The sequence below is a fragment of the Copadichromis virginalis genome, linkage group LG6 (assembly GCF_057382275.1).
Source record: "Copadichromis virginalis isolate Kocher_CV1m ecotype Utaka linkage group LG6, C_Virginalis_male_GT1.1, whole genome shotgun sequence".
Classification (NCBI taxonomy): domain Eukaryota; kingdom Metazoa; phylum Chordata; class Actinopteri; order Cichliformes; family Cichlidae; genus Copadichromis; species Copadichromis virginalis.
The window spans coordinates 36043630-36068584 of record NC_140623.1 but is presented as its reverse complement, the minus strand read 5'-3'; the positions used below and the strand labels follow the sequence as shown (position 1 = coordinate 36068584).

At 39.4% G+C, this 24955-nt stretch overlaps 2 protein-coding genes across 3 annotated transcripts in view; one reads left to right on the top strand and one right to left on the bottom strand.

The window, feature by feature from the left end:
- The window catches only part of LOC146708364 (ADP-ribosylation factor-binding protein GGA1-like), a 26062-nt gene extending 10277 nt beyond the window's left edge, over positions 1-15785 (top strand). Inside the window, exons 1-17 of one of the 2 annotated variants that reach the window (XM_085460212.1) lie at positions 1089-3871; positions 4546-4630; positions 6061-6136; positions 6243-6341; positions 6638-6761; positions 7834-7934; positions 8225-8305; positions 8788-8925; positions 9036-9117; positions 9203-9313; positions 9435-9578; positions 10546-10589; positions 10806-10996; positions 11100-11371; positions 11481-11650; positions 11834-11944; positions 12700-15785. In XM_085460212.1, coding sequence (XP_085316338.1) covers positions 3823-3871; positions 4546-4630; positions 6061-6136; positions 6243-6341; positions 6638-6761; positions 7834-7934; positions 8225-8305; positions 8788-8925; positions 9036-9117; positions 9203-9313; positions 9435-9578; positions 10546-10589; positions 10806-10996; positions 11100-11371; positions 11481-11650; positions 11834-11944; positions 12700-12810 — 1989 coding nt within the window. In that variant the 5' untranslated portion in view covers positions 1089-3822 and the 3' untranslated portion in view covers positions 12811-15785. Of the gene's footprint in view, positions 1-1088; positions 3872-4545; positions 4631-6060; positions 6137-6242; positions 6342-6637; positions 6762-7833; positions 7935-8224; positions 8306-8787; positions 8926-9035; positions 9118-9202; positions 9314-9434; positions 9579-10545; positions 10590-10805; positions 10997-11099; positions 11372-11480; positions 11651-11833; positions 11945-12699 lie in introns of those variants that run through there. The other variant, XM_085460213.1, reaches the window with a different exon arrangement.
- LOC146708363 (putative ATP-dependent RNA helicase DDX17) lies at positions 15484-24955 on the bottom strand. The gene is made up of 13 exons (XM_085460214.1): positions 24646-24955; positions 23505-23664; positions 23153-23249; positions 22744-22877; positions 22481-22546; positions 22212-22353; positions 21885-22045; positions 21622-21794; positions 21425-21535; positions 21249-21310; positions 21041-21100; positions 17924-18157; positions 15484-16773 (listed from the first exon to the last, which is right to left on the bottom strand). Exons 1-13 carry the CDS (start codon positions 24696-24698, stop codon positions 16268-16270), a joined length of 1959 nt encoding a protein of 652 aa, XP_085316340.1. The 5' UTR covers positions 24699-24955; the 3' UTR covers positions 15484-16267.

The following is a 24955-nucleotide window of genomic DNA, read 5'->3' as shown; positions in this document are numbered from 1 at the left end:
GCACTACAAACCTTCTAAAAAACTCCACAGGCACCTGTTAAAACACGTGTTGTCTGACAACAGGATCAAAGATCTGCATATACATAAAAAAAAACTGAAAGATCTCGACAGGGCCATTTACCAAGAGCTACGTCAGAAAACATTCTGTAAAGAAAAACATTTACTGATGTTACTGAACGACGAGGACCCAGTGTTGAGAAAACTGACGGTCGATATCATTAAAAATCACCTGATCGACACTATGCAGAATCCAGCCCTGTGTGAAGCTGAAGAGGCTGAAAATTACAGGTTATCTGTGGAAACCTCTATCAAGAAGGTGGTGACACGTGTTATTAACAATGCCAGTTCACCTTGCTGTACTGAAAAAGTTGATGCCATCACCCAACGGCTATTCATAAAACTCTGGCCTAGACTTAAAAAAATCAAAATCGACAATGTGATGTTCCTCAGTGATATGGTTTACAGCTCTTTAATAGAGAAATGGAAAGAGCCAGATGTCATACTGACATTCATGGAATTAGGCCACAAACATACAGATGATGTAATTGTAAAGGTTTTCAAGGAGCATGCCATCACTGTATTGGAAAGTGAACATTTCATTACAAGCTTCTTTCTCTCTGCGGGTCATGCTGTATGGATCGCAGGCAGAAAATACTTGGTTAGTGTTTTGTAAATCCCTAAAAGTAGATTTTGTTCATCTGGACGTAGCATTTTCAGTTTCAATTTATTTAACATCTAATCGAGTCATTTTAAAAACCCTTGACCGGTCGAGGCAGATGGCCGTTCCTCACTGAGCCTGGTTCTGCCGGAGTTTTCTCCCTGTTAAAAGGAAGTTTTTACTCCCCACCGTCGCCTAGTGCTTGCTCAGAGGGAATTGTCAAATTATTGGGGTTTTGTTTTGTGCCATCTAATACACAACTTATCGTATTGGGCACTCTAAATGTATTTTTCATCAATAAAAAGATCCAAAAAAGATTATATTGTGAATTGTGCGCGTTTTCATTGTCACACAAATGTATACATTTTCAGCTTAGACTGAACGTGTTTGTTTGTCATTCTTTTCAAAAATCAACGATTTTAGTAGCAACTATTGTATTAAAACATTGCACAGACGTTTTACTCTGATTACACAAACCTTATGTAGGAGTAGGTCACAGATAAGAGGTATTCATTTGTAAATTTGACCTCTGACCTCACAGAGATCAAATGTGACAGGATATTTGTACTGTAATTTTCAGACTATAAGGATATTTGTATGTAAACTATAATTTCATATTAAGAATCCACATCAACACGTTCTCACTCTCAAAGTGTAAAATGTTACACTAGGTGACAAATCGTCAGTATGTTACGCTTTTGGCCACCCAACATGTCCCTATGTTACTTGTTCGGAAAAATGAGGAAACATGAGAACCATTTCGAATCAATCTACACGTGTATGTTTATTTTACTGTAATTGCTTTGGAAAACACTATCTAACACGATTAGGTTATGATACGGGTTAGGATTAAGGTTAGGGTTATGGCTGGAATACACAGCTGGAACGTGTATTACACCGGGAGCGTCATTCTATTGGATATCATCCACAATCCGGCGCGTATCAAATGGATGCGGAAGGTTACCTTTCACGTGTCTGTGGGACACCTTGGAGCGCGACTAATGGTCGGTATGTTACACGTCGGGAATGAGAACGGGCTGTCCACATATATTGGTAAGATAAGATAAGATAAAACTTTATTAATCCCTCGGGTGGGTTCCTCTGGGAAATTCGGTTTCCAAAAAAGCACAGCACCGACAGAAGTTACAGAGTTACAGAATATTATATATATATATATTTGGGAGAAGCAACCTGTCACTGAACAGACTCTTCTGGTTGTTAATGGCCGTGTGCAGAGGATGCCCAGCATTGTCCATAATATCCAGCAGTTTCTTTAGTGTCCTTTTCTCTGCCACTGTCACCAGAGTGTCCAGCTTCATGCCGACCACAGAGCCAGCCTTCCTGATCAGTTTCTCCAGCCTGGATGAGTCCTTCTTTGCTGTGCTGCTCCCCCAGCACACCACAGCATAGAAAAGTACTCCAGCAACCACTGACTGGTAAAACATCCTCAGGAGCTTCCTGCAGATGTTAAAAGACCTCAGCCTCCTGAGGAAGTACAGTCGGCTTTGGGCTTTTTTATACAGGTGCTCTGTGTTGCATGACCAGTCTAGTTTGTTGTCCACCCACAGCCCGAGGTACTTGTACTTGTTGACCACCTCCACCTGTAATCTACTAAATTTTGCCAATACAAACAATGGCAGTAATGAATTCATTCATCAATATAATAATTAATATATATAAATATAAAAACACATTTACAAAAAAAAATTATTCACTGTCTACTTTAGCAGAAGGTTTTTAGCTGAAGATAGTTTAACCAGCTGTTTTGCCAACACCTTCATTTTTATCATTTAGCATCATTTTAGAATATAATACATTACTGTAGATCAGGGGTCCCCAATCCCAGTCCGCGAGGGCCGGTGTCCCTGCAGGTTTTAGATCTCACCCTGGGTCAACACACCTGAATCACATGATTAGTTCGTTACCAGGCCTCTGGAGAACTTCAAGACGTGTTGAGAAGGTAATTTATCCATTTAAATCAGCTGTGGTGCATCAAGGACACATCTAAAACCTGCAGGAAACCAGCCCTCTTGGACTGGGATTGGGGACCCCTGCTGTAGCTCAAACAGCATATGAAGCATTTAAATTCAGACCAACCTTATAAGCGTATAACACCGATGGGGAACAATGTGTTCTGCAGAATACTCTTGATACTTTAAGAGCAATTTGCCAATAATACAGATTCATGTGTAGTAAGGTGGTTTCATTGCTACTTTTATTAAAGGAGTGCTTCTAAAAATTGAGGTGGTCATCTCCGCTTGCATTTCTGTAAAAGCCACAGCATGCCACCTTGGGTAAGAATATGTATTCTTAACATTTTGCTGTCACAGTTTAGCTGTTTTCATTTCCACTGACACATCAGCTCCTAAGACCACAATACTACTACCAAAGTACTACAAGGATCCGGAGAAAAGGACAGAGGGGGGATATAAAATATACCAAATGTTTCTTGAATTGTTAGCACAAGTGTATATGTGTATGTATCTAGTCGGGTTTATATGCAGTAGTGCTCACTTGTTTTCTTTCATTTTATTACTTAACTGTATTTCATGTAAGTCATTGATATTAAATATTGATTTTACAGAGGGGTGGTAAGAGTTTGGTTTGAGATTTTCCTGTTAATATTTGGATATTTTTCTTGCATTAACAATTTTTTGATTAGAAAAGCAGAATAAAAACGTGCAAATTAGCTTAATTTATAGTTTGTTATACTCCTTCCCTCTAATACAAATATTTCATTTCTAACTCTGAGTGTAAGTGCATAATTTAATAATAAGTGTTTCTGCTCACAAATGTCCACGAGCACAGACATGCACGCAAAAACTGCGTGACTCCTCGCTGGCTGTAACTCACCGCGCGTGTTCACCTGGAACGTCCTCGAACCTGTGTAGGGAAAAGAATATGAAAATATGAAATTGTTATCACAGTCAATTAGATAAATGGATTTGTGTTTGGCACATGTTTTTTCACCACCAGAATCCGAAAACTTTATTAATCGCCAATAATAAAATTAGTTGTTAATGATCTGAGTTCAGCTGAGCTGTAGTATCTTTCCCACCGCTGTTTGATGAGATCTTCTCAAAGCCCTTGAAATGTTTCGCTATTCGCGCGATATGTTACAAAAGTCTCGCGATAGCTTGCTTCTTGTTTAGAATTCTTGAAAGATGGCGGCGGCGGCGCCTCCAGATGAGGCCAGTCTGCAGTCTCGCATCAGTAAGTTAGCAATTTATTACAATACTCGATTAGGTTTTGAACGTGGATAGATAACCGAAATGCCCCTGAGGTACATCGACATATTTAGTCATTGTGAATTTTTCGCTGACGCTTATAGCTTCCTCCCCCGGGAGCAGAGAGGAGTCAGCGAAAGCCATTAAATTAAAAAGTGCAGCTGGCGATGAGGAACAAACTCCAACAGTTATATACGGTTTCATAGTTGCTTCATTATGAGTTTAAAGGTAGTTTACTGTTGTCCGCTTTAGCTCAGTGATACTACAGAAAGGTGACATTTAAATTTAAAGGTGTCAGTAACGCTCAGCTGAAGGCTAAAAATCAAGCAACTAGTTAGCTTCTGGTTGTTTCCTTGAGGACCAAGTTTAGCAGGAAACCTGTCACACCTGGGCTATAATCTGACACACGTCTCCAAAAGCGAGCCACCCTCTTCATCTGCTCCAAGCAAGAGAGCTGATTTACATATTGCACACGCTCACAGGCCACAGCTGCTGCACAGAGTCAGGTGTAAAGCGACAGGTTTGACCGCCTTCACAGATCTACAAATAACAATCCGATTTAAAGTGGTTCTGTCCCAGTTTTCAGGTCTGAAATTCAAAAACACGCCAAGCATTTAAAGCAAGTTGAGGATATGTTTGTTTGTTTTCAATTTTACACAGATAAGGCCACCAATCCTCTGAATAAGGAAATTGACTGGGACTCAATAAAGGGATTCTGTGATCAGCTCGAAAATGAACCGGAAGGGTGAGTCGATGATGATTCATTTGGTTCACAATTTCACACTGAAATGGAGACTAACGTGGTGTACCAGCGGTTGACATTATCATCCTGACAACTTGTGTCCCTTTGCTTTCAGTTTTTTAGAGTAGTATTGATTTAAAGGATTGTAATGCATTTTTTAACAGTTTGCTTGTATGTGACATTTTTAATTAATTTTAGGGATGCAGGGATTTAATGGTGAAATGTCTATATTGGCTTTAAATAATTTTACTTGGAGCACTTCGGAAGTCTTGAGCCACCCCTAATTTCTTTATATTTGGCAGGAAAATGGGAAGCGGGTGTAGGGAGTTATTAAAATATGCAGAAATAAATGGAAATGCAATATACAAGAGAAAAAAAAAAACAAAGTTCGTAGAATTCCAACGTGGTTGAAAGTGACCACCTTTATTCTTCTATACAGGCTTGATGACTAAAGAAGAGAGATACTGTTGCTCTTCTTTAGTTATCAGGAACAGCTCTCCATGCTTTTTGAAGAACATTCAATGCCTCTTCTTTGGATGTTCCCTGTAAAGATAATCCCACGTTGCATCAATAATGTTGAGGTCTGGCATCTGGGCAGACTATTCCATGATAGTTTTCCATAGTATGTGTGTTTTTTGGGTTTGTTTTTTCTCTTTTTATCCAGGAAGGCTTTTACTGCATTAGCAGTGTGTTGGGATTATTGGCATACTGTTGATCAGATGCTTTCTAAATTGTACTGTGTGTTGGATAAAAATCTGACAATAGTTTTCTGTGTTCATAATTACAAGATCTATAAATGCAGCCCCAAACCATGACAAAGCCTCCACTGCGTATTATAGATCCCTGTAAACACTCACTGTTGTACCGCTGTCCTGACCTTCTATGTATTGATTTGAACCAAAACTTTTACATTTGGATTCATTGCTCTCTGTTGTCACAGGCTTTTCAGTCCAGTTCTTGTGTGATTTGGCATACCTCAGCCTTTTCTACTCGTTTCCTTTCCTTAAGAATGGCTTATTCCCTCAGTCGGGTGCCTTTTTAATGCATGAATTCATAAATCAGTATAAAGTGACAAAAAACATCCCTGAAAATGTTCAGGTATGAGGACTGAACTGAAAATGAATGAAAAAGCAGCCGAATGTCCAAAGAAAGACCTTTAGAAAGCCTGAAGAAGAACTGCTCAAGATCACTTTTTTAAAAAATGACACTGAAATCTTCCTCCTTGGAAGGAAAGTGTAAAGACACGAGGTGGCTCAAGAGATTTCCACAGTACTGTAAATTTGCTGATGCCAGTGGCAGATGTTGGTTCAAAAAATTGGTAGTGTTTAAAACCAGAATTTTATACTTAGTATATCACTAAAAATTTAAATTAAGGTGTTGTACAACCTCCTAAGTCTGTCACTGTAGTGAAACCTTTTTGTTTGTTTTCTCAGGCCTCAGCTTGCAACCAGACTTCTGGCACATAAAATTCAGTCTCCTCAGGAGTGGGAGGCGATGCAAGCGCTAACGGTAAGATCGTCCTGCACACAGCATCAACAAGTGCAAAGGTCTGTAGGATGTCATGTTAAACTCTGCATGTCTGTGCAAATGTAAAACCAACAACCTTTGAACACAGGTTCTTGAGACGTGCATGAAGAACTGTGGAAAGCGATTTCATAGTGAAGTGGGGAAGTTTCGCTTTCTCAATGAGCTAATCAAAGTGGTTTCACCAAAGGTAACGACTGTTGTTCTATGTTTTGCCTCACCAGTTTGGCTGTAACCAAAGATCCATGTGAAGGTTTTTATAGTTTAGTATAACTACTGAAAATGACAGCTATTTGATGAATCTCACAAAAGATTGAGCTGTATTTAGTTTACAGTTTGTTTGAAAACACAGCCTGGATAAGGTTTTAATATTAAATCTTGTACCAAATAAGTACTTTCTTCTGACCCAATTTCATTTTCATTTGTGAAAGAATAAGTCTGTTTTTCTTTAGCAGTAGTTAATACCCATTCCCCCTCTCTTTGTAGTATTTAGGAGCCCGAGCTCCAGAGGCAGTGAAGAAGAAGGTCTTAGAGATGATTTACAGCTGGACGGTGAGACTCCCAGATGAGACCAAGATATTGGAAGCATATCAGATGCTGAAAAAACAGGGTGAGCTCTCCTGATGTTTTAGAGTTTTATGTGTAACCATCAAGACAAATGACTTCTACAAAGTTTAAAATAATGAACTTATGTGAAAGCTCAGATTCAACCGTATTTTTCTTGTCTTGATGCTGTATGATGTTGGTGACACAGATGTCTTTAATAATGGTTGTCACAGCAGCCCTTCCTGTCTGCTGTTCAGGCCTTTTGTTTGTGAGAGGCAGCCAGTCAGGAAAAAGGTGCAGTGTTTCTCAAACTGCAGATTGCAAAGAGTAAAATTAGGCTGAATTAAAGATCCTTTTCTTGAGAACAAATAAGTGTTTTCTTATGATTCTGACTGTTATTTGACTTTAATTCTAGTTTTAATCATGTTTAAAAAAAATGTGGCTTGTGGGTCGATGGATTCTTTTGGTTTCTGACGTGTGGAATACCAGAAAAAGTTTGAAGGGAAGGTGGGCCTAAAGGTAGAGGACATAGGGCTGTATTGAGGTCCAGCATAACATAAAATGTCATTATTTTGAACTGTTAATCATGCAAAGCTACTCCACCTGTTTGAAGAATGAAAAATAATAGGCCCCCTTTAACAGTCTATTGTTCTCCGTGGTTGCACATTAGTTCATCGTACATGTTTTATGGATGTTTTTAGTTCCCCCCTTTTTTAGTGTTAATGTATTTTTTGGTTCCCCATTCTTTTTGATTAGTAGGGAGAATGTGTCAGTTCTCCTTTCTAGCACAAGCATGAGACCGATGTCCTTAGTCATGGTCATCTGAACCCAGTCTGATTGCAGAAACAGACTTTCCCCTCCAACAGCTGTCATAAATTCCTGGATTATATTAGTATTAAACTTGTTTTTTGTAGTTGGTTTTTTTTTTTATATATTTGAAGACTCATTTAAAATTATTTAATGGGTGTAGAGTATTAAAGCAGTAGTATCACAGGCATCGTAGTTGAAACAGAGGTCAAGGTGACCGCGATTCTTTATCTGTGATTTATAAATAGAACCGATATTTAAAACGCAGGTGGCCCTCTCAATAGATGTTGTATTTTTCAAAGGTTAATGAGTGTTCTTGTTTTTTCCAGGCATTGTCAAGCAGGATCCTGTGCTTCCTGCTGACAAGCCCCTCCCACCCCCTCCACCCAGAGCCAAAAGTGCCATCTTTGAAGATGAGGAGAAATCCAAGGTGTATATATTACACAAGTAATCAGGACGCACCAATCACATTCGATAGACTTGTGAAATCATGGATGTGTATTCCTGCACCAACGAGTTGACATTTCAGGTTTTAGAAACAAATCCGTCATTCATTTTCTGTCCTAGGATGGGCTTTGTTCCAACAGAATCATCACGAGTTTGTTTCCCATCAAATGATGTAAAGTTGAACTCCTGGGAAAAACTGGGGGAGCAGCAGTTTAAAGAATTCTCTTCCTCTTTCCTTTCCTCTCCTGCTTCTGTCTCATCCTGTTTTTATAGACGCTGTCCCGCTTGTTGAATAGCACTCACCCTGAAGATTTAAGAGCAGCAAACAAGCTCATTAAGGAAATGGTCCAAGAGGTGAGTCATCGGCTTTGTTTGCTGCGTGAGGTTTACAACATGTGCTCTCACATACATGTCCCTTTGTTTGACTCGGTCTTCTTCAGCTTTTATGGAGATGGTGTATTCATTTAATATTTATGGCTTTAGTGAAATGATCAAACATCAAGGCTTAAATGTTTTAATAAATTATTGAGAATGACTGTGCAGAGTAATAAAAAACTAATACTGATCAAGATTAATGACAGTCAATCAGATGCCACGCATGAATTTTGGTGAAATAAAACTTAAATTCATTATTAAATGACTTAATTATAGGGTTTTAAAATGTGCACTTGCTTTACTTTCATATTTTGTGGCATTAAATATTAGTCGTGAGGTATAAGATGTTATTTATTATCATTACATCTGTCCTTCATGGCCTGATTGAGTGAAAAAATTAAGGTCCGCAAAAGTTTCTTTTGATCTTGGGCACTGTGTGATCTCACCGAACGTTTCGTTAGGACCAAAAACGAGTGGAGAAAGTGTCGAAGCGAGTGAATGCCATCCAGGAGGTGAAGGAGAGCGTCAGCCTGCTGAGCCAGCTGCTGGAGGGCTACAATAAGGAGAGCTGTTCCCAGAGCAACCAGGAGCTCATTAAGGTTTGTAGGACGCAGCACATTAAAAAGAGCTGCTGCAGGTCTCGTGCTCCCACTGGTACTGCTCAGCGGGTGTGTGATTTTAGGGTTTCATGATGTATTTTTTATTGCAGGATCTCTACAATCGCTGTGAGAAGATGAGGCCTACCCTATTCCGATTAGCGAGTGACACTGAGGATAATGATGAAGCTTTAGGTAAGATTGTTACCTATACAAACAGATAAAAATTAGGCCTCAAAGGGTAAAATTTTTGTCTTACTGATTAGTTTTCTGCTTACAGCGGATATCTTGCAGGCCAATGACAGTTTGACGCAGGTCATTAATCAGTACCGACAGCTCGTAAAGGGAGAGGATGTGTCTAAAGATGTCATAAACTCGTCTTTACAACCAGGTGGGTGCCTTCAAAGTCACAGCTGAAGATTGCAATAAAGTCTTATTTACCATCTATTTGAGTTTACCCTAATTCTCCCTCAGTTTCTGAGTCACAAATGAGTATTTTCTTTCCAAATCAGGCAACAGTAGCTCAGCACTTGTGGATCTGACAGGCCTTAACATATCAGCCAACACCGCACCGTCTAACACAGACTCCTCCAGCCTGCAACTTCTGACTCAGAATATGGGCTTGAGCCTCTTGGATGATGAGCTCATGTCACTTGGTAAGCAGGAAAAATCATGTGGTTTGTGAACAAAAAGTTAGAAAGCCAGGAAGCACATCCCAGTCTGCTCAGCACAATTCTGCCTTATTTTCCACTGATTCAAGCGCAGCATCCTGCAGAGACAGACCTCCTCTGTGATCCTGACCTCATTTTCCAGAGACACCTGTGTATAGACATAATTAAGGAAAATACGAAAGAGTGAAACATAAAGTTTTTAGATTTTTGTTAGCGCTCATTTAGTTTTTAGGCAGCACAATTGGAACTTTTTTCATTATTTGAGTCAAGTTTTTCTGCATTTAACGTGAATAATGGCTACAGCTAATGTTAGAAAGTCACGTCAGTTGACATGCCAAGTGCTGCAGAGCAGAGGTCATTGGGCTGTTTTCAAGTAGACTTTTTAAAAAAAATAAGAATCATGCATTTCTGCTCCTTTCTCCTTTATAAGGAGGACAATCCTACAGTTTCATTTAAGATTACAAAAACAGATGAGAAAAGTCACCTGTGATAAAATGCAATGTTCTGTAATAAATTTTGAACAAAATTATACACTTTAATGTGATCTAATACCTAGCGGAAAAGAAATGTGTTGCTGGCCAGATCACAAGTCTAGTCTCTTTCCCTTAGTACAGTATAAGACTGTAGTGTATGTAAAAGATTGATTTCGCCATTTTCGATTCATAAAATTCATAAATGTTCAACAGGGCGTGACTCTAGTTAGAGCACATTATATGTAATCTGACTTCTTTCTGCACCAAGTCTCTTACTTAGTATATTATATTACACGTAACACAAAAAGGATGATAAAGCAGGGTAGTGTGGACATACCTTGTGTGTGTGTCTTCAGTTGCAGTGACTGTGTCTGTATACAGTGTGTGCTCTTTGTTTTTCCTTTAAAAAGGCTTCAGTGATTCCAAAAAAAATTACCTTAAATTGGATGTAATCTAACTTTTGTTGTCTGTTCTCTCAGGACTGAATGTAACTGAAAACGGTGACTCTCAGAACACTTTTCAGGTGCGAAGTAAGATGATACTTAATATGCTCACAGTAAAATTGTGTGACATGTTTATTAAAATCTTAAACTTACTTTACTGTTACCCAGCTGTGGTTCTAAATAAATCATAGCATGTAAAGATCTTACACAGTGGATTCCTGCCACTGGTTTAATTTTCTGTTTTATGCCATCTTCATCTCCTTTTACACTAAAATAACTCAGTTTTTCTCTCTCAGTCATCAGATATAACAGAGGTATCTACTCAATCTGCACCAGCTTCAGTGTTGCTACCAGCTGTAGTTCAGAAACCACGGGCTCCACCAGTAGAGGGGGCTACTGCTCCTCCTAAAGCCATGGAAGAGCTGGATCTGTTGGGAAAGGCACTGCTGCAGCAGTCTCTGCCTCCAGAGAGCCAGCAGGTCAAATGGTAAGTGCTTTTGTCATCACCTTTGTAGTGTAACGTGCTGTTGTTGGAATTTGACATGCGCAGAGCTGCCATATAACATGTGTCCTTGTTCTTTTTCATGTAGGGATAAGCTGCAGCCTCAATCAAGAGTCCCTTTACGAGATCTCCAGGCTAAATCCAGCTCAAAGCCCACACCTGCTGCGACTTCCACCTCCACCTCTAGTTCTGCTACTGCTCCTGGGGCCAGTTCCGTCATCCATTCAGAGCAGTCTGATGCTGTGCTGCTCTCCAATCTTACACTCACAGTTATTGACAAAGCCTCATTACCTACTGCTGACACTTACGACAGCATCTCTCTAGCTGATGTTACTGTGCCTCTGGAAATCATCAAACCTAGTAAGCACTGGAACAAAAAGTTAGCCTTAGTCATGAAAGGTTTTGTGAGCTAATATGGAGGTAACATAAATTGAAATCCTTTCTTTTGATTTCTTTCAATCTATTTCAGGCACCTTGTTACCAGTCACTGTATTTGATAAGCACAGTCTCCGGGTTTTGTTCACCTTTGCCCGCGACTGCCCTCCATCACGACCTGACGTGCTGGTGGTGATCATCTCCATGCTGTCTTCAGCTCCTATTCCTGTTACCAACATCCGCTTCCAGGCAGCTGTGCCCAGAGTAGGTTCCTGTTTCCTGAAATTCGTACTGATGGTAGCAATGGCCATGTCTCATGCTTTTGATCCAGAAATTCTTCTTTGTTGAGATTAAGTCAATCTCTGTTATTAATTTGAGAGCTTTTGTTGTTTTAGCCAGCTGGAAAGCATGTAGGTTTTAATGTGTCAATGGGTGTACATTATCTAGGTGATGAAAGTCAAGCTTCAGCCTCCCTCCAGTACTGAGCTGCCCGCCTTCAATCCCATCTTGTCTCCAGCTGCCATCACACAGATTTTACTGCTAGCGAACCCTCACAAGGTAATCTACGTCTTCAACCGCATTGTTTATACACTGCACTTTGCTTGAGATCGCCTCTGGTCAGAATATGCATTTTATTCATTTTATACATTTACCAGTTACTCGTCAGTGTTTTATCTACAGTAGATCAGTCAGCATGCCCCTCCACAGTTCGAGGTAGCAGGCAGGACTACTGTCACAGAAGCAAAGCTTGTGTTGTTTCTTTATGTGTACTGAGAATATTTTTCACTGCTTTAATTTGCTATAATTTCATTTAATTTGATAGCTTTCATTTGCAACACGACACTAAAGCGGTTATTTGCTCTAAAGGCAGACTCTTTTGGCAAAAAATGTACATTTATCTCAGAGCACGGGTTACTGTTTAACGTTTTAAAACACAAGTCGCAAACAAACCGATGAATGCAGCAATTGCCACGTTCTCTCAGGTAAAATTACTGTTATTAAAGGAGGCTGGTGGCTTTAAAGAGAACTTCCCTGTGCTTAATTGGTGTTTGTCTGAAGCTGTGAAAATACTGTAAATAAAACTGGAACACTTTAATTGACATTGTGTTTAGGTGGCTAAAATATATTTCTTTTTTACCTTCCTTGCAGCAGTATATTGCTCACCTTCTGTATCTGATCAAAATAAACTATGCCTTTTTAAGGAGAAATGTTGATGATTGTATACTAAAAGTGCAAATGCAGCAAAGAACAGTGATAGGCGTGAAACTGCATATCACTGATGAGTTAACCTGTTTGCTTTTGTGTCGTCACAGGAGAAAGTCCGTTTGCGGTACAAACTAACTTTCAACCTGGGGGACAAATCTCACGATGAATCTGGTGACGTCGACCAGTTCCCACCTCCAAACACTTGGGGAAACCTTTAGTGTGAAGGACCAGTATCCTGTCATGTGATCTGCTGCTTCCTTTACATTTAGGTTGAAGCTTTCCCTCAATGCTGACTGAGGCCCGGAGACCTTTACGCTTCTGTGGTTTCAAACTCTGGAAGCAGTTGCGGGAACCAGCTTCCACCGCGTGCCTTGGTTCACAGCCTTTTTGTCCTTTTTTGATCATATCCATGTTCCCGAGCGTTGTTGCTGATCGCTTTTCTTTTCCTGTCCAACAATCAGTCCAGCGCAGCGACATAAAGCCGACATGATTCAGTGCAGCGGCTCTTGGTAAAACATGTTTTAAAAATTGAATGTGTGCATTTGTCCAGTATACATACTGCAAAGTGTTAACATGTAATAACAGCTCATATCTGACATTTATGTTAAAGGAGATGTTCGATCGGAGACTGCATTTCAGCAGATGTTTGAGCGTTCATGGCAGATCTGTCACTTCATACTCACTTAGGTCAGCTGAATGTTTCAAGTGAGGTTTTTAAACAATCTTACCAAAAGCCAGAAAACATTTTGGGATTTAGAATATTCTTTGTTTTCTTATTCATTTCTTATCAAATGATGGAATTTAGCACAGCTTTGGTGCAACGCGTTAGCAAACCGCCTCCAGTTTAAATGAAAACTTGAAGAGGAAAATAAGACAAACGTTCATCTCCCACTTATGACACCACCGAAGACGTTTTCCATTTGAGCCAAGGGGTAGAGCTGTTTAGCGTATGAAGATAACGATCTGTAATGATGCAGTAACTAATTCAATGATGAATTGGAATGTGATTTATTTTTTTCCTTTTCAAGAATAGTCTGAGTTTTAATGTATTTGGAGGTATTACATATGGTTGGTGTGGGTGTCAAAGCTGTGAGAATGCGCCTGTTTTCACAGCAGCCGTGTTAGCGGGTCATAGTAGGAAAAGCACAGGTGTGACTGAAAACTCGAAGGAAAGCTTTGCTTTGTTCGGCTGGACCAATAAGTTTGGATTTGTGAGCCAGCATGGAGAATACCAGGACCCTGAAACTGAACCGACTATTGTTTACTTTTTTGCTTTTTAAGATTATTTACAGCGGTGCTTTTTCTCCTGTTGCGTCAAAAGGCCCACAAATGAAATCGCTGCCTCTAAAAATATCTGCACTTTTGTGTTATTAAAAGATTGGGACACTTTATCACCTTATGTTACACTCAGGATTTTGAGTTAATCTTACATGCACTTATTGTGTCTAAATTTGGCAAATGAAATCATTCCCGTGTACACTACATGGTCCTTTCGTTTTTTTTTTTTTATCCCTTTATATGGTTGATTGACCCAAAGATTGACCCGGTCTTGAGGTGACGTCACTGGCATCTGGTTTGATTCTGCCATGTGCCTGAGATGAAACCTTTTCTTTTTCCTTTTGTACATATATGTATACAAATGGCTGATCTGATCTTTGTTTTCATTTGTTCATATACTTACCGGGAAAGACTTTGTGAAACAAATGACACACAAAAGTGAATTCATGGGATTATTCTGATAACCACGGCTGTTGAGTTGATTGGAGCACAGTCTGTTAAGAGGCAATTTAAGAAATCACTCACTGTGTAATATTGATTCCGCTGTACATGTATTAAATTTAATTTGATAAATTGACCCATGTTAAACTGTGCAATTTTCCCTTTTTAAGATGGTTCTATGTTATAAATCTGATGTTTTAATTTATCTACAGGCAGTTTTACTGCTAACATCTGGGATTAAACGGAAGAAAGCAATAATAAAGATAAACACTCCAGGTTTTGATGCTCTAGCAGTTTGTCAATAAGGTAGATTTCATCAATTATGGGTAGTTGGTGTGAAAAACGCTGAAACGGATTTGATTCCATTCAGATTTGCATTATAAAAATACAAAGGACAAGCAGGACTGCCATAACGGTATCAAACATAGTTTTTTTTTGATAATTTTTTGTCTTTACCAGTGAAGGCAGATAGGAAAGTGGGGCCAAAGAGAAGAAGACTTGAACACAGGCTGCTGCACTCTGGTTATGCAGCATATGGCTGGCTGCTGACCCACTGAGCTAAACTGGCACCCTTCTGCTACTACTACTGACATGTAGGTGTGGAGGAGGCTTTCCACTCGAAACAAATTTAATAAATTAAGTCGATATTATACTTTTTGTGGCACACTCTTTAAAAACTAGAGTTCACAACTGTAAGTCTTATTAGGCTCATCCATGCTCCACATGCTGTGGCTTTGTCCGACTTTTGAGAACTGCTAGGTTTGGGTATTAACAGGCCAGCTAAGATTTGTTATTATTGCCACAGCTAATTGCACGTTTTTAACAAAAAGGAATAAGTAAATGCTAAAACCGAGAGAGCAATTTGTGGTATGGTTATAAGTAGATCAGAGTGGATTCCCCCTTTACCAAACCTGTTTCAGATATAAATACTAAGCTGAAGTTTCTAGAAACCATTTTCTACAAAAAAAACTGCATGTAGCACATTCCTTGTAACCCATGTCCATGTTAGTCATAATTTTGTGCACCAACTGTAAACAGAAGTCAACTTCCATCCCCACCAATATGCATTTACTGATCAAAAAAAAGAAAAAACGTGCATAATCCTGAGAATGTACTACAATAATATAGTGAAGGTCATCTTAACAGGGAAGTAACCAGGTGTACACGCTTGATTAATCATTTGAAAAGTAGGAAACACTTTATTGGTTTGATTTATTTAGGAAAATGCAATAAAACGAACACGTTGAGGGGGAAAAGGGAAACGAGCAACAATCTGCAGTTTAGTCAACAATGTGCTTAGTAATGCTACGGGACAGCAGAAAGGAAAAGCATGCGTGACAAAATCTGAGTCTAGTACAACGATCACACTACAAACTCAATGATTGACTGGTATGACAACTATTGGAGAGAAGAGACAAACTTCAATGTTGCTTCAGAGAATAAAGCTATAATGTAAAGAATAAATAAAATGTAATGCTAGCCAAAATGTCTCAAACTGAACAAGTGTAGACTAATATAGCGCTCAAGAATGATATGAGCCTGGAATATGACTATTAATGAATTTATAGTAGACCGGCCCAATGATCCACATAATACTGAGGCTTCAGTCTAACGTCACTTTCATTTTAATCAAATCCTTTAAGTAGATCACATCCTCTGAGGCATTTGTTTGGAATAGAAACACAATACTTATGGTTCATGGTGCAGGTACAGTGGCAGTCTACTTTAGAAAACCCTTGGTAAATTTTGAAGATTTCCTTTTCTATCAGACAATTTAAATTCCACATTTTGGGTGTATTAAAAAGTACAAAACAAATAGAAAATATAAGCCCTTACCTCCTTACACATATGCCTTTGAAACCCCTGCCTCTACATGATTTCAAGAGTTTTTAAAAAGCCCACAAAGGTAACCTGTGGATGCACAAGTAGCACAAAGGAACTCGGTGCTTGTTCAGTTTACTTCCTGGGAGGTGGCAGGCCTGGGGGAGGAGGGGGAGGCGAAGGAAACGGGTACGGCGGTTGCCCCATGAAGCCCATGAGTGGGGGCTGTGGTGGAGCAAACTGCTGAGCCATTAGGGGCTGCAGGCCCCCTGATAGTGGAGGAGGAGCCTGGCCAAACTGACCCTGCGGTTGGCTCGTCTGATCCTGACCTCCGACGCTCCCGGCCTGGCTTCCACTGCGAGAGTTGTAGCTGCCGCCACTTCCGCCGCCACCTCCCCCACTGTTGTAGCTCTGGTACTGATCCGAGCCTGAGTTGTAGTTGTTTCGGTGATCCCGGCTTCGGTCCCTGTAGGAGGAAGAAGAGGAGCGGTCTCCGTCACGGTTGTTGCGGTTGTCACGGTTGAAGCCGCTGCGGTTGTCTTTGCCCCCGCCGCCGCTGGAGCGCATACGACGATCACACTCTTCCTGGTACATCAGGTTCGGGTTGTTGGAGTTGCTGCCACGGTAACGCATTCTTCCACCTGAAAAACAGCAATTCAACAATTTTCAGGTAAGAACATACTTAGATACATTAACACACACAATATACTGGAAAATTCTTGTTTTTTATCCACCAAATCAAAAAAAAAGGTGAAATAAAGTAAGTCAATGAAATAGAATATAATAAAGTAAAAAAAAAAAAACAGAGTAATAACTTTGTAAATATAATTAAGCGAAAGAATAGAAGGCCAACCTGTGGTGGCCAATCCATGTGTGAGAATAATGTCGCCTGAAGCACACTTTCAGCCTGATAAATCCAGGCATTATCATGTTAAGAGTACACAAATAGGAAAATATCCATTGTTAGGAAAAACAGGTAATCTGACATATTTAGGTAGTCAACTGACCTCATTTTTAGGAACTTAATATTGCTGAACCTAAATTTGACCACCACAGGAACCCCAGATCGAAACACTAACCCTACAAGCTTATATGAAGACACTAATCATTATGGGGGCATCGTTTCATGAGGGATGCCTTCTTTCCAGTTAGCATCACTGACGAGTGGTTTTCTTAAGGCCACACAGGTGTTTCACCCCAATCTTATGAGTTTACTGTGAGTTCTACTGATAATATTTAACAATCTGAAACGTTTAAGTTATCACTGATGGTCATCATTCAAGATTGTTTTTTTATTTCTTCCTCAAACACCGTGGTTCACCATTGCTTCCATGTGAAACATATTAATCACTGCAGTAGTTATTCAATAGAACATTCTTAACTGTTTGCTTATTTAAATCTAGGCAGTGACTTTCCTTGACTAAGCTGTGTGTGAAGTTTTTCAGTAGTGTTTCCTGCACTACAATCAGGCTAGTCAACTGTCACTGACCATACTGAACAGGTACCTGTGTGCTCTATTGCCTTTCATATTAAAACTTAAACAGCAGCCTAGAACCAAAGGTGTATAAATATGTAAAGCACAATCAGGACAAACAGATTCACAGGTAACAAATACGTTTTAAGACTGATTTCAGTACTAGGAGTCTAAAACAGAGTAACAAAACTCATTAATCATCATTAAATGATAAAAAATAGCACCTTCTGTTGTATGATAAATATTTATGGATAGCCTTTTCACACACAAAATTTGTGTGATTTGACTGAGGTTTAAGAGCGTGACAGAGTCCTTACCGCCTCCTCCTCCACGGCCCGAGTCCACAAGCTGAAGTAATTTAGGATTGATGGCCTGGTGTGCCTCCTCCAGCACCCGGACAAGGTCTCGTGCTTGTCGCAGGTTTCCTGGGGTGAAGAAGGTGTAAGCAGTGCCCTTGTTGGTACTGCGAGCTGTACGTCCAATACGATGGACATAATCCTCAGAGGAGCTTGGATAGTCATAGTTGATGACGAACTTGACATCCTCCACATCTTTTGAATTAAAACCAATATTAGAGGAAGGGAGAAAGTAAATACATGAGAATCTCAAGATCAGGACTTCTGGAGAAAAAAGGTAATTTTATTTTAGCCCAAATATATAATTACAACTAAATATTTTCCAAATGCATTATTAGGAGAATTTCTAAACGAATAACTTACCTGCTTATTTAGACATCGTGCAAAAATCCAAACGACATTCAAAAATAACTGAAAAGTAGCTTTTTGTGCTCAGCAGATATAAAGTGAGCATGGCATTCAGCTGAAATCATGATTTGGATTTGTAATCTTCACATTAATGTGACTGCTGCTCAGAATGTGCGAGGACAACGAGTCTGTTTCTCATTACAGAAGATGTGGGGCTCTGACAGCACTGCTGATCAATAAGTCTCCCTTCTCCCCTCCATCGTGACAGAGGGAAGCCACTTAATCAACCATTACCTACTACATAGGAATAATAATGTACCGTGATTGAATGCTACTGATTTTAATGAGCACTAAGGCAGCACCTGAATGTATGGTGAGCTCGTGGAGGAGTTAGGACAAAGGGGTGGTGAGGTACTTACCCCCTTCATGTTGTGTTTACAAAGGTAGTCAGTCCCCCCTGATCAGTCCTGGTTCACAAGGAGGGGCTGAGGGAGAGGGAGACAGGATTCCTCCCTCACCTTCTGCTCACACCAGCAACGTCAGACGGGAGCAGAACCGTTAAATCTCCAGAGACACACCCACCCACGCAAACACACACACGTATACACAAACACACACACACAACGGGTGGTTCTGTTGCTCTCTCGCCGCATTGCAGGGCCCTCCTCAGACCCTGGCCAGGACTGGATCCAGACGAGCCCGTCTAACTCTCTCTCTCCTGTCTGTCTGCTTTTTGGGACGGACCGATGGGCAGACATACAGGAACCTCAGGCTGCTCCCAAGGAAGGCTCGTTGGATTTACAAACTCTGACAATACTGGGCAGGGGGGATCTTTTTTAGTCGAATAAGAGGGGCTGTAATCCCTCTAAAACTAGCGAAGCTTCTATTTTAACGTGAATGAGGGGGCAGTGACAGCAGCGCAGATTGTTATAGCTGCCATGTGCTGCCAAACCCTGAGAGGAGAAGAGGGGAAAAGAGAACAAGGATTCGGTCATGGGGATTTTGGAAAAATTAAGACACTTTCACTTATCCCCCCTTCTCAAGATTATCCTGTCAACAAGTGGATCTGAGAAAATTCATCTGTCTTTATTCTACACATATGCATCTGCAAAACATAGCAAACTTTAACATTTTTGCAGAATAAAGGGACAACTACACAATTTATCTTTTAACGCTTAGATTTTTTTTAAAAAGTGCAATATGTGCAACATCCTTAGTAAATTTGTACTGACACCACAAAGGAGACATAAGAAAAGGTGCACAGGAGCATCTGTCCCACACACCCCTCCTTTCAGGCAGCGTGCCAAAGAGCCCCGTTTGAAGGAAGCCTTTAAACTGCAGTAACAAGAAACAGACTATAAACCCAGTGGACCAGAGGGCCTGCAGCCTCCATACTGGACAAAATGGTCCGTTAGACTGTCACATTATTACAGTAAGGGCGGGCGCTTTAATATAAAGCACTGATTTGTTTCATTGTTTATCACTAAATTCATTCCTGTTATTCCTTTCAGTTTATTTTCACACTTGTGGTTAATTGCAATAGTACATGTACACACTGTATAATACAATTACTGGTGTATTAATCTATGTAAAAGCTCCTGTAACGAATGTGCTAATGTCCTGTTTAACCGAGAGACCACATTAATAGGTTAAAACCAGAACCAGAAGTGTTATTAGTTTTGTATTTAACTTTTTTTTTTAGATTTTAGTATGGACTTACTCATTGCCGGTTTTTTTGATAACTTTTAGTTAATTTTTAATATACAAGTTTTACAAGTTTACAAGTTTTTTTTAAGTATTATAATATGGAGTGTAATTTTCAGGAAGAAGAAGAAGCTTAGAATATATTTCACAATAAGGACACTGGTACACAGTGACATAAGTATGACATAAATACCCCCATATCTCAATAAAGATCTGTACCAATACCGGCTGTATTGGTAAATTTCAGCCAACCTGAGAAATACTAAAACTAAGGACATTTCTTGGATATTTTTATTTTGTTTTGTTTATGTGCAAAATATAGTTTCAGTTAACCTTTTTCAAGAGTTTTATTTCAGTTAACTACACTTTAGCTTTTATTTTATTCATTTACTATAATGACACTGACTCATAATAGAAACATAATTAAAATGAATTTTTAAAAATCTATTAACCTTAATTTTTTAAATGCAAAAATGTTAACAGATCAAATGACATACTTGTGATCTTCCACTAGAATTAAGTACATGTACTGAAAGGCAAACAATGAGTTTTTGCAAAATATTGGAGCCTTTTTTTAAATTTTTATAGCAGATGTGTACTTAGTGTATTTAAGTGTTATTTTGTAATTATTGTTGACCCAAATTAATACATTCCTAATAACAAAAAACTGACATAAACAACCTGAGTGTAATTGTTGGAGGACAGTTCTGCAAGAAAATGTATATTTTGTGTTTTGATTTATATCTGCCAATTGCAAGAAAGGTTGTTCTCCAGCTGTCCACTTACAGACAATCTACTGGCCTACTTGTAAAGATATTTAGCAGAACAGAGGTCACTTTAATAGGAACCCACCAACTATAACTGTGTTATTCTTTTATGTATATATTATTTAAAAGTTATTTCTGAAAAAAAAAATAGATTAAAAAAAAACCGAATCACAATGACACAGTGAATACAGAATTACATGAGATATTATGAATTATTAAGATAGTGAGATATTATGAACTATTGTGTGGTGAGACATACCCAGACCACGAGAGGCAACATCAGTGGCAATCAGAATGGGGGCTTTGCCACTCCGAAATTCTGTGGAATACAATCAAACACTTTACAACAGAAGAACAAAATGAAACTGAAGAAGAGGATCATTTTGTAAAATACTGGTAACAGATGAATGGGAGGAAAATAACCCACAACAAAGACAGGACAGAAGGTGGCACCACTTTATCCTCACCTGTAAGTACCCAGTCTCTTTCAGGCTGGCTCTTGTCTCCGTGAATGCACATGGCCGGCCACCTAGAAAACAAAACCACATTAAAGTAGCAAGATTACTCCACCTTCAGTATTTTAATGTTCAATATTTCTCCTAGAAATACTTTGTAATTATCACAAGAGAGAGTAACTCCTCACCCATCACGCCTCATCCTCCGTGTAAGATCATCACAGCGTTTCTTAGTCTCCACAAAGATGATGGTTTTGTTCTCTTTTTCAGCCATTATCTCCTCCATCAGCTGAATGAGTCTTCCAACAAAGAAAGAGCTCAAATTAGACCTATAATGAAAGATTGCAACATGCTATTTTACTCTAGTCATATTTTTGTTTCTTACTTGTCGTCCTTTTCAGTCTCCATGCAGACATCGACTATTTGCAGGATGTTGTGGTTGGCGCTGAGTTCCAGAGCTCCGATATTGATCTGGATGTAGTCCCTCAGGAAGTCCTCAGCCAGCTGCCGAACCTCTTTTGGCCACGTTGCACTCCACATCAGAGTCTGTCTGTCAGGCTACGAGACGGAGAAGGAAATAGATTTTAACTGAAAAACACTTCTACGATAGGGTTTTATCCAGAATCTTAATAGTAAACCAGCCCTTACCCGAATTTGTTCTACTATCTTGCGAATCTGCGGTTCAAAGCCCATGTCCAACATGCGGTCAGCCTCATCCAGCACTAAGTAGGTGCAGCGGCGCAGATTGGTCTTCCCTGCCTCCAAGAAATCAATGAGGCGACCAGGTGTGGCAATGCAAATCTCAACCCCTAGAGTCAAGAAGACCAGAAAAAGCAATACACATCTTGAAAGGTGCTCAGGCAAAGTGACAATCGTTCTTGTGGGATATAGTGAACAGAACATTTCATAGATTTCTTGGATTTTATAACAGTTTTCAATAATCCACTGCATGTCCTTATCTACACCCAACCATACCTCGTTCAAGGTCTCGAATCTGTGGTCCTTTTGGAGCTCCACCGTAGACACAGGTGCTTTTGATACGGGAAGACTTCCCATAGTCATAAGCGACCTGTTGTACCTGCTGAGCCAACTCTCTGGTTGGGGCAAGTACCAAACACTACGACGAGATGAGGATAATAAATAAGGAAGGTTACAGAATGACAGAAGACCTGCACTAAGATCATGATTTAAATAAAATCTGTATTATATTATGGTATTATATTACACATTAAGTTTAAACTTACAATTGGACCATCTCCCCTCTCCAGATAGGGTTGGTGGTTGATGTGTACAATAGCTGGAAGAAGGTACTGCAGGAAAAAATGCAAAAAAATTAGTAAAACCAACTAATGCCCATTTGAAAATCTTTTGGTATAAGCATAAAAATGATTTTCTTCCTACTTCTGCAGTTAACCTAGCAACATGTGCTACATACAGAAATTACTATTGACTTTTAAATAAAGCATTAAAAATTCTGTCATGGTCCCAAATGATGAAGAATTCTCACAGCCAGTGTCTTTCCCGATCCAGTCTGTGCAATCCCCACCATGTCCCTGCCACTCAGGGCCGCAGGAAAACCCTGGGACTGGATTGCTGTGGGCTCCTTGAAGTTCTGCTGCATCAGCACATCCATCACGTACTCTGTCAGGAAAATGAGGGAGACAATCAACAAAAAGCTGTGCAGATGTTTTGATCTTCTTTGTTTCCTTTCATCAGAAGAATTGTTTGTTTAAATATACCTGCAGTACGTGTAAGAAACATTTTGATAATGGCTTTAAAACAAATTTATGAGATTTTATAGTCACTGGATGTTTGAGTTTGTGAAAGAAAAAATTACTAAAACTAATGCTTTGCTAATGTTTTATAGAAATGATCTGTGCCAGCATCATAGTTTATGCAGTGTATTTTTTACTGACGAGGAAACTGCGCGTGGTGAAAAGCGGTGACAGGCTTTGGACAGCCGGACCCTCTGATTGTGATCTCCTTTCTTTTGCAGAAGTCTTCCACTTCATACTGTACATAACAAGAAAAGAAGGGGGAAAACATACATGAGGGGATGGTGTGTAAATTGGTCACATTTTTCAGAGTATGTTCTAAAGTTTTACCAAAGAATTACAATTTTTGCTGCTTTTATTGTATGTTTCCACTTTTTCTCACACAAGCAAAAGCACTATTTGAAACAGAACTTATTACCAAAAATACCCTCCAAAAATTAGGTCAATCACGTTTTCATATTACTGATGTAGAAGAAAAACAGTAAACATTTACCTGATTCACGCGTTGCACCTCAAGATGTTCAGTGTAGAAGTTCTTCTCAAATTTTGGCAGCTCATCCAGATTCCACCGCTTCTTTCGAAGACGCTCCCCTGGATTCCCAAACTTCATTGGTGGAGGTCCACCGCGACCGCTCATGGGCCCAAACCGTGGCCTGAGAAATAAGAGCAATGAGATAAAGAGCACTGAAGACTCAGAACCGCAAGCTGCAGCAAAGGATTGACTGTTGAGCTAATGCTGCAATTATGATCCTGACCAAAATATGTATGGCTTACTGAAAATGCATGTAACAACACTGTAATTTTATTATAATCATCAAGTCTACAGTGCCAATCCTATATTAGTCCACAAAAACTGTAGGACTTTAACTCCTCTACACCAGTCAATAAATGCTCTGTTGTGCTTTGTTTATATAACCTAAAGCTTTAGGGTTATTTTAAGATAGTTATAATACCTTTAATCCTTTACAGAAATTATGTAATGACTGCAGCAGATATAAACCTAGGGTTACAATATTCAGTTAAGTTCAGATGTGCAAACACCACCGAAGGTGTGCTAGTAAGTGTAGTGTGATGACACAACGATTATGTATGTACACCGGTAGAAGTAACAAACCCCAACACTTTACCTTTACAATTTCCTAAGTGATAAAATGTAATGTTAAAAATACCAGGTAGCCCTAAGTTGTAGTTCCTACTGATATTTAAACAGCAGATACTGGCGACCTGAACTTTATCATAATTTATCATGAAATTATCATAATTTCCCTCGGGATTAATAAAGTATTCTGATTCTGATCCTGGCATCAATTCAACACCATTTTTAAGCAACTGTTGCATTTGTACTGCTGCAAATGTACTATAACCCTCGACTGTGAATTATAATAATAATAATAACAATTATTATTATTAATAATAATAATAATAATAATAATAATAATAATAATGATGATGATGATAATAATGGAGTAACAATAAAATTAAGAAAATATTGAGGAAGTCTAGGCTTTATCGGTTGTGGGTTTAATAAAAACAAAACAAAACAGGGCCTCAGGTCGAACTTCCTCCCAAGTCCAGGTCTGTAAAGCTAATTGTGTGTAAAATATGTTGCTTTCACATATAAACTAAAAACTCACCTGTCTCGTCCACGGTCCCTGTCTCTGTCTCCATAAGATGAACCCCCTCTCATTTTCCCGTTCTGTTGTGTTTGTTATGCTAGCTTTGACGTCGGAGAGCGGTTTGTTTTCGTTTCGCTCGACGATTGACGGCAAAATAAGCGCAATTTACGAGAACAACGACAAGAACGTCGCAACCTTCCGTTATTTTTCTATTAGACGATAATTACGCGTAAATGTCGGGATTATTACACAATTATTGTGTACGTCACGTAGCTAAACGGCTAGCTCGCTCCTTTTCTCCCTGCCCTCTTTCCCGACGTGACTTCAG

Bases quoted from the DNA above. Each gene is read 5' to 3' on its own strand.
- LOC146708363 (XM_085460214.1), bottom strand. From the start codon at position 24,698: ATGAGAGGGGGTTCATCTTATGGAGACAGAGACAGGGACCGTGGACGA. The intron at 23,665-24,645 runs GTGAGTTTTTAG...CTTATTTCTCAG, and splicing joins AGGGACCGTGGACGAGACAG to GCCACGGTTTGGGCCCATGA. The intron at 16,774-17,923 runs GTAAGGACTCTG...GCTGTTTTTCAG, and splicing joins GGGCCGTGGAGGAGGAGGCG to GTGGAAGAATGCGTTACCGT.